This window comes from Esox lucius, chromosome 17 (assembly GCF_011004845.1).
Source record: "Esox lucius isolate fEsoLuc1 chromosome 17, fEsoLuc1.pri, whole genome shotgun sequence".
Lineage (NCBI taxonomy): Eukaryota > Metazoa > Chordata > Actinopteri > Esociformes > Esocidae > Esox > Esox lucius.
Genome location: NC_047585.1, coordinates 46,043,540 through 46,051,457, shown reverse-complemented (window position 1 = coordinate 46,051,457; position 7,918 = coordinate 46,043,540). Strand labels below are relative to the sequence as shown.

The 7,918-nt window shown below is 39.9% G+C and overlaps 1 protein-coding gene across 1 annotated transcript; it reads left to right on the top strand.

Annotated features, from left to right (window-relative positions):
* The first annotated feature begins 3,774 nt into the window (after positions 1 to 3,774).
* nicn1 (nicolin 1) lies at positions 3,775 to 7,736 on the top strand. The gene is made up of 7 exons (XM_010866660.3): positions 3,775 to 3,996; positions 4,486 to 4,621; positions 4,888 to 5,061; positions 6,228 to 6,341; positions 6,519 to 6,587; positions 6,918 to 7,022; positions 7,434 to 7,736. Exons 2-7 carry the CDS (start codon positions 4,490 to 4,492, stop codon positions 7,473 to 7,475), a joined length of 636 nt encoding a protein of 211 aa, XP_010864962.2. The 5' UTR covers positions 3,775 to 3,996; positions 4,486 to 4,489; the 3' UTR covers positions 7,476 to 7,736.
* Positions 7,737 to 7,918: the final 182 nt, after the last annotated feature.

The window sequence follows — 7,918 nt, the reverse complement described above, 5'->3', positions numbered from 1 at the left end:
AACAATATATATGTATTTCTTCCATCACATTTTTAATTATAAAAAGGAAGATAATATTCAACAAAACATTTGACTTTTAGACTAAACACTAACTCATTCATACCCAGGGAACAAGGTGCTATATATGTATGATGGGGCAGTGATATTGATAAGCCTTGTGTCTATGCATTTACACAGTCGGTAAATTGCAAACTGCCTACTGTGTAAATGTGTAAGTTACAAGGCTTATTGATGAGCTTATTGAAAAGCCTTGTAAATTACGCATTTAAGTTACAATGCTTGTCAATATCACTGCCCCTTCATTAAGGTACAACTACATCTGACTATAATTACAATTGTGCACTCCATTAAATTCAGGTGTTGCTTAGATTCATTCTTATAGCGTGTAAGAAAGGTTCTGTATTCTTTCAGTTGCAATCCTGGAAATGTTAAGCATCTTGAGAGCAAATAAAAAATAAATACAACAAGTGAAAAGTGAAACATCAATGTGAATCTGGAAAGATTCCATGGTGGATAGAAAGTCCAACTGTGACACCTGTGCTGTGTGAATATTTCTACATGTGCAAAAAAGGAATTACCTTTAATTGTCCAGCCTAGTGCTTTTTCTGAAAACCATTGGTGTCCATGTAGGCAATGTACCAGTGTGACCAAACAATTACTATCCTTTTTCTGAACGCTGATGCAGTGGAATGATTATCGATTAACAAAATCACCTTCACTCTCATCCAGAGATGCTGTAATCTGAATATGGGGTCAATCTATGGCACCGATCACTCTGGGAACCCTATGAAGAGAGTATGCTGCATTTAAAATACAACAGTAAACGTCACAGGGTCTACTTTATGTATAGATGAAGTAGTCAACATACGTTATTGTCTATCTGCTATTTCATGAAAGCTCTTTTTAATAGACTGCGTGGGCAAATGGCCTGGGGATACAACACATTTTATCAAGTAGATCTGTTAAAGCAAAAACCACCTTGCGAATTGCGCGGCAGACCGTGTTTTTGCTGATATTCTCCGCATCAAGCACAACACCATAAAACTACCTGTAGCAAAGAAAATAAGCATATAAACATATAACGGCATTCATACAGTCTGTGGAACTGTAAACACATGATTTAAATATGTCGCACTGGCCCAAAAAGTTGACAAAGACATGTAATTCCCTCAGCTGAGAATCGATATCTTGCATAGGTAAAGATACCCATCAGAGAAAGCCAACGTGTTTTATTGGTCTCTGAATAGTCTTTTTCTTTTCTAAGAGACCATCTCACTATCTGCTCACTGAGCTCCACGGGATCTTCGAAGAACAGTGATGCCATTTTCAATCGATAATTCACTGGTCATTAGGCAATGCTTTTATACGTGTTAATTTGTTATTTCAAATATAACCTGCTCCGGAGCAGGTTACGTGTGCATTGTGCAGCATAAGTTACCATGGCGATGTAACCCGGTAACAAGTGAACCACTGTCGTGACACTGACAACCCAGGGTTCAACCTGAAGTTAGCTCGCTAACCCCAAATCCTGCTTCGTAGTACAGGCCTCAGGTGCTCTTTGCTGTTGCCATGGCTGGTCAGGGACTGTCTGCGTAAGTTGCCAGTGCCTTTGTAAAAAGACCCACATTTGTCCAGTCTAGCCGGGAATTTACGACAGACTACACAGTACGTCTGAGCTCCACAGAAGTAGAAACAGAGTGACTCGTGCAAGTTTTTAAATGTTTAATTGAAAAACAACACCAGACATCCACGCGTCACATCACTGCTCAACCCTTGTCCTTGTCAACAGCGCGCAAAAGGAGCTGCTATGTAGTTATTTGTGCCTGCGCCAGATTACGAAACAACTGGAGGATGTTAAGTTTATAATGTGATTATTATTTTTTCTTTCAATCTCAATTTGTTTTGCAGTGGCCCGATCGCGATAGTGACTTGCTAGTTTTATTAGTCCCGGATTTACTTTTAACTGGCCAGGGGCCATCGGCTATTGCAATGTTTTTGGTGTAGCCAGCTGATTTTACATTAGTTGTGGGGTGGAGCCAGCTGATTTTACATTAGTTGTGGGGTGGAGCCAGCTGATTTTACATTAGTTGTGGGGGTGGAGCCAGGTGATTTAACAGTAATTGTGGGGTGGAGCCAGCTGATTTTACAGTAGTTGTGGGGTGGAGCCAGCTGATTTTACAGTAGTTGTGCAGTGGAGCCAGCTGATTTTACAGTAGTTGTGCAGTGGAACCAGCTGATATTATAGTAGTTGTGCAGTGGAGCCAGCTGATATTACTGTAGTTGTGCAGTGGAACCAGCTGATATTATAGTAGTTGTGCAGTGGAGCCAGCTGATATTACTGTAATTATGTAGGGGAGCCAGATAATTTTTCAGTAGTTGTATGGATTAGACATCAGATTTTACTGTAGTGGTGTGGTATAGCCAGCTGATTTTACAGTAGTTGTTTAGTGGTGCCAGCTGTTTGACAGTAGTTGTGTAGTGGAGGCAGCTGATTTTACCATAGTTGTGTAGTGGAGAGGATATTGAGTCCCAGACCTCTCATTCTTGTTTCTTTATTTATTCATTTCTTCTAGCAGGTGTACTTTGCAGGGTTGAGTGTTCAACACCTTAGGGAGTGTCTCTCTCTCTACCTCTCTCAAGGCTAAATGTTCAGCAACCTGGGGAGTATCTCTACCTCTCGCTCTCTCTACCTCTCTCTGGGCTAAGTGTTCAGCAACCTGGGGAGTATCTCTACCTCTCGCTCTCTCTACCTCTCTCTGGGCTAAGTGTTCAGCATCTAAGGAAGTCTTTCTTTCCCTCTCACTTTCTGTACCTCTCTCAGGGCTAAGTGTTCAGCATCACAGAGCAGCTCTCTCACTTTTCTTGCTCTCTCCATCCACTGATCACACTTGGCTTTGTTCTACCTTTTGGTAAAAAATAAATTAATAAATTAAACTTTGATGTTTTTGCTGCCTCCTCTGATGAGAGGAGGAACAGCAAGTGTGGGAGAGAATGAGAGAAGAAACAGGAAAAAGGAGATGGAGAAAAAAAATTAGAGGGGCATCTGTCCTGCCAGTGCTGCAGGCATGCGTGGCTCTGAGATGAAACAGCTAGCGAGGCCCAGAAGAAATGCCTCAACTTAGTCCATTTGGGAAGTAGTGTTGTTTTTTCTGTAGTTAAGGTTGCACTGTATTAGAGAGGGCTGCTTTTGAAATGCTCCCCTCTGAACAATAAAATAAGTGCATGACCAGAATGTATGATCTAGTGGGACGATGAGAACGAGAGGGAGAAGAAAACGAAACAACCCATCGAACTCATGGAGCGATGCTGCCCTCTTCCTGTCAATAGCAGGGGGCTCATCTAAATAAAGACATAAATAACATTTCCTAGAAGTGCTGAAGAAAATGAATGCATTATGAAGCCGGACACGTACAAAACTTTTCACCACATTCTAGTGATTATCACCAACCTAAGTTGCTTGTATGCGAAGCACGGTTGATTAAAAGTAACTTTGTGATGGATTTATCCAATTACGACAACGTCGTAATCTCAAATCTCACTATACCAACAACATATTAGCGGAACTGTAGTTGCGTAATCTTCGATAGTCTGACAGAAAGTAAAATTAGTTTTGATATAATTTACTTTTCATGTCAATCAATACGACATTCCGTAAACACAACGGACTGCTAGCTAGAAGACCTACCGTTGTTGCCGTTGAGCTCATCTCACTGGTATTTGCAGTGTTATTGGCCCTTTAAATATTTGAAGTCGCCTTAGAGAATGTTTTGGGAAGTAGCAAATGCATCCGTAGCGTATCGCTGCGACGTTTTGAGCGCGTTGTTGCAGTCATAATTCCTACCTTTCTTTATCCGAATAAACGCCTATAAACACACAAATAGCTAGGACAGTGAAGTCTGGAAACGCTTTATACATTTCTATATGTTGATATCTGGAAGCTTGGAAAACGGTCGAAGGGGTTGCTAGCATTGTTGCTGGCCCACACGACACTCAGTGGTGAGTAGCTTAATGTAGCTGGCTGATTTAGCTGGCTAGCTACTGTTTGTAGCTAACGTTGGCTTGTCAGCTTCACACACACACACACACACACACACACACACACACACACACACACACACACACACATACATGTGTGTATATATATATATATATATATATATATATATATATATATATATATATATATGTGTGTGTGTGTGTTCCTATTAACCTGTCCCATCTACCATTGATTGAATTTAGTTTTATGATTATTGCAGTGTTATAAAACTGTCTAATATCTTAACAGCAGCCAATATGCACGGTTGATTCGCTGTCCACGGTGCTGAAGTTTATGAAGTTCCCTTAACCTACGTTTACTGTTGAAGCTTGTATGTGAAGTAAACACGGACCTACCGGAATATGTCCAGTAGATTACCAGGTGTCGAGTTAAGTTTACTACAGTACAAATTATGATTCAAATAAATAATTCTGCCGCTAAATCCTCAGTAAGATGAGTGTCAACACCGTGTCCTGTACGGTGAAGCCTGCCATCACCTTGCAGCTTGGAGATGCCAAGACGGATACATCTCGTCCTGGAGTCTACGTCATAGATGTTACACTTCCTATAGGACAGACTGTTAATGTGAGTCACTCTCAAACCTTCTCAAAACAGTCAGATCAAATCACATGTGGTTTACCTGCAAGCCAACCCTTCATGAACCTCCAAAACATTTTCTGATTTCAGATTTCAAAAATGTCAAATTAAAGTAGTCATTAGTGTCATAACATAAATGTATTTTATTGCATTTTGCTTATTTTTTTAGCTGTAAAGCTCCAATGAAAGGTTTGCAGACTTCCTGAGTAATTATTAAGTAAGAATTGTAACCATGTCTTCTCCCTCTCTCCTAGATTCAGGAGATCTCCTTTAAGAACTACTACACAGCATGCCTGACCCTGCGGCTGCTGATTAGAGGCGAGGAGGGGGCAGCTAAGTGGGCTACATGTCTCAGGAACCGCTGTCTGATGCCCAGCCCACACACGGAGGAAGGATCTCAGGACTACTACTCTGTCTACAGGCAACAGGTACGGGCTGGGAAATGTCACTTCTCTGTGGAAGGAACCCCTTGCTGACGTATATGATAGTGAATACTCCAGTCTGCAGTGGTTGGTCCAAACTGAGCACGCTCCCCATCAACAGCTTACAGTCAGTTTGTGAGCATTCTCCCTGTCTTGTCACGTGAATCGCTGTGAAAATGGACAGACCCACACTTTAAGACCGAAAGGGTCTTAAACCCATCTCTTCTCCTGATTAATGTATGAATGCTTAAAGATCCCTCCCCAGTAGTGATTTCATAAGCTGATTAAGCTTGTTGTACAGTGTCTGTTAGCTATTGTTTTCTTCGTGAACAAGACAAAGGATGGAATTTAAGCTAGCTAAAGATTTGGAGTGTACTGACGAATGTTATATAAACTGGTAGCTTATTTACAATCGTTTGACAGCTTAATTATTTACTTCTAGACTGTTCCTACTACTGCCAGGAAGGGCAGTTATTGGTTCAATGACCTCTGTCATTTGTGGTTAAGTAATGATTCTACAGTGACATTGTATTGCAGCTAGCTTTATACTGGGGTTAAAGGTAATTTAATTTGAAGTGGTTGACTCTGGCTTAGCTAGCTATTTTTTGTGTTGTGTACCAGCCATATCAATTACAGCAAAAATGGCAACATTAATTGCAGATGTTGGTATTTCTAGTTACGTGTTCTGACAATTTGTTTAACTGCTGAGGCTACGCAATGGGATTCTCACATATTGAGTAACGAAGTGTTTGAAGTCTTCGCTTGAAATTCTGTTAAAGAATGTTATAAATTAAATGGTCATTTTCTTCAACAGAAGTCAGCATTTTGGTTCTAATGGCTTTTTGAGTATGCTTACAGAACCCATGTCTATTATAATAACTTATTTACCTCTACATGTCATTTTCTGAAGCTGGCAGAAATGTTAGTGGCTAATGCTAATAACTGTTTTCTTACAGTATTTTATGAATGATGTATGTGATTTGACTAACATTAAGTCAAAGCACTGTCCAAATTCATCTTTTCTAAATGTATTATAAAATCAAACATAAGGTTTACTCTGATTTTGCTGAGATGCTCTTCGAGTTTGCCCAGTTTAAAGTTTGTGTTACTACAAGTAAGGTTGAAGCTGATTTAGAACCTGATCGTGGAAAACCTGATGTGGTGCATGTTAGATGCTGATCGAGCCAGACAATGTGTTGGCGGTGAGACTCATCCTCCGTCAGCCGTCGTCATCCTGGCTGAATTTCAGCGTTGAAGAGATCAAAATACACCCCTGTATTACTGAGGTGAGTCACTGACAAGTGTGGTGGTGGGTTGCAGCTGTATTTTAATTAAGACAATGAATCTGTCAAAGTACCTATTTGTATGGTCAAATGAGGAAGGGAAGTATTGTGGAATTAGCATTTAGATGTTTCTAATGAGGACATGTTCATTAACCAGAATTCCCATTCATCTTTCTCCAGGATCCAGAGAGAGACATCCCTGATTGGTTGTCAGATCTAACACATGTTGACCAACTGTCTGATTTACAAGTATGGAAACTTACGATGACTAAGCCTATTAATTTATGTCGCACATTTCAGTTTTTAACCCACAAAGAATACCATAATATGCTGTCCTCTTTCTCAAGTTATTCTGAAGAACTCTGAAAATAATAATCTGTCAGGGTGGTCAGTGCCCTCTTAACCATTTAACTGTTGTTAGTTTTGCTGCTGTGTATTTTGGACCTTTCAAGTTACTCAGACAAACGAGCACCCATCTCACTGTTCAGTAACCTTTATCAAATCCTAATGCTTTCTAAAACATTGATAAACGTATTACTATGTAATATCCAGTATACATTTTGGTGGTTTTGTCTCCAGGGTCTTCCAGACCCTCAGACGGTTTCTTCCAGTATTCAGCAGATGTGGGCGTTGACAGAGGTCATGCAGACCAACCAAACCACTGCTTCTGTTGGACGCTTTGATGTAAGTCAGCTTCTTATTGTTCATTTAGCCGACACATTTGAACTCCAGTAGCCTATACGTTTGAACGCCAGTAATAATTAGCCAACATGTTTGAAATCCAGTAATAATTAGCCTACACGTTTGAACTCCAGTAATAATTAGTCTACACGTATGAAATCCAGTTATAATTAGCCTACACGTTTGAACTCCAGTAATAATTAGCCTACACGTTTGAACTCAGTAATGAGGTAGAGGTTTTCCTGAGGTTGCCTTGTTAAGTTATCAATTACATTTTGATTTGATTCCTGGACCAATTTTATTTCAGTTAGTGTTAATTCCATTTCAATTGAAGTCCGAGTTCCCACTATCCCTGTTGTAAACTAATGTCAGTTTGCCAACTGTGTTTGTGTGTGTGTGTGTGTTTCTTGACAGGTGGATGGCTGTTACGATATCAACTTGCTGTCCTTCACATAATGTGCAATAGACTAGAGGGTAATTTTACACAGAACCATCTACGGTCTCTTTTTGGTTAATTGCCTAACAATATTATATTTCAGTTATAATCTTTATTTATTTTTATTTGCTACAACATGGTTGCCACCTTTGTCAATCCTGATTGCAACTTTGTATAGAATAGTGGGTGTAATTAGTGTGTAATTATATATAGATAGATATACAGTTGTGCTCAAAAGTTTGCATACCCTTGGAGAATTGGTAATATATGTACCATTTGTAAAGAAAACATGAGTGAGCAGGCTGTAGGTCATAACAGAATGGCAAAATCATAAAGCAAAACATGGCAACAAAAATAAATGAACTGACCCCTGCTCAAAAGTCTGCATACCCTTAGTTCTGTGTATGGCCCCCTTTAGCATCAATGACAGTGTGCAGTCTTTTGTAGTAATTGTCTATGAGGC

Coding starts and splice junctions, on each gene's coding strand:
- nicn1 (XM_010866660.3), top strand. CDS start 4,490: ATGAGTGTCAACACCGTGTCCTGTACGGTGAAGCCTGCCATCACCTTG. Junction 5,062..6,227: donor ACTCTGTCTACAGGCAACAG/GTACGGGCTGGG, acceptor GGTGCATGTTAG/ATGCTGATCGAGCCAGACAA. Junction 6,588..6,917: donor ACCAACTGTCTGATTTACAA/GTATGGAAACTT, acceptor TTTTGTCTCCAG/GGTCTTCCAGACCCTCAGAC.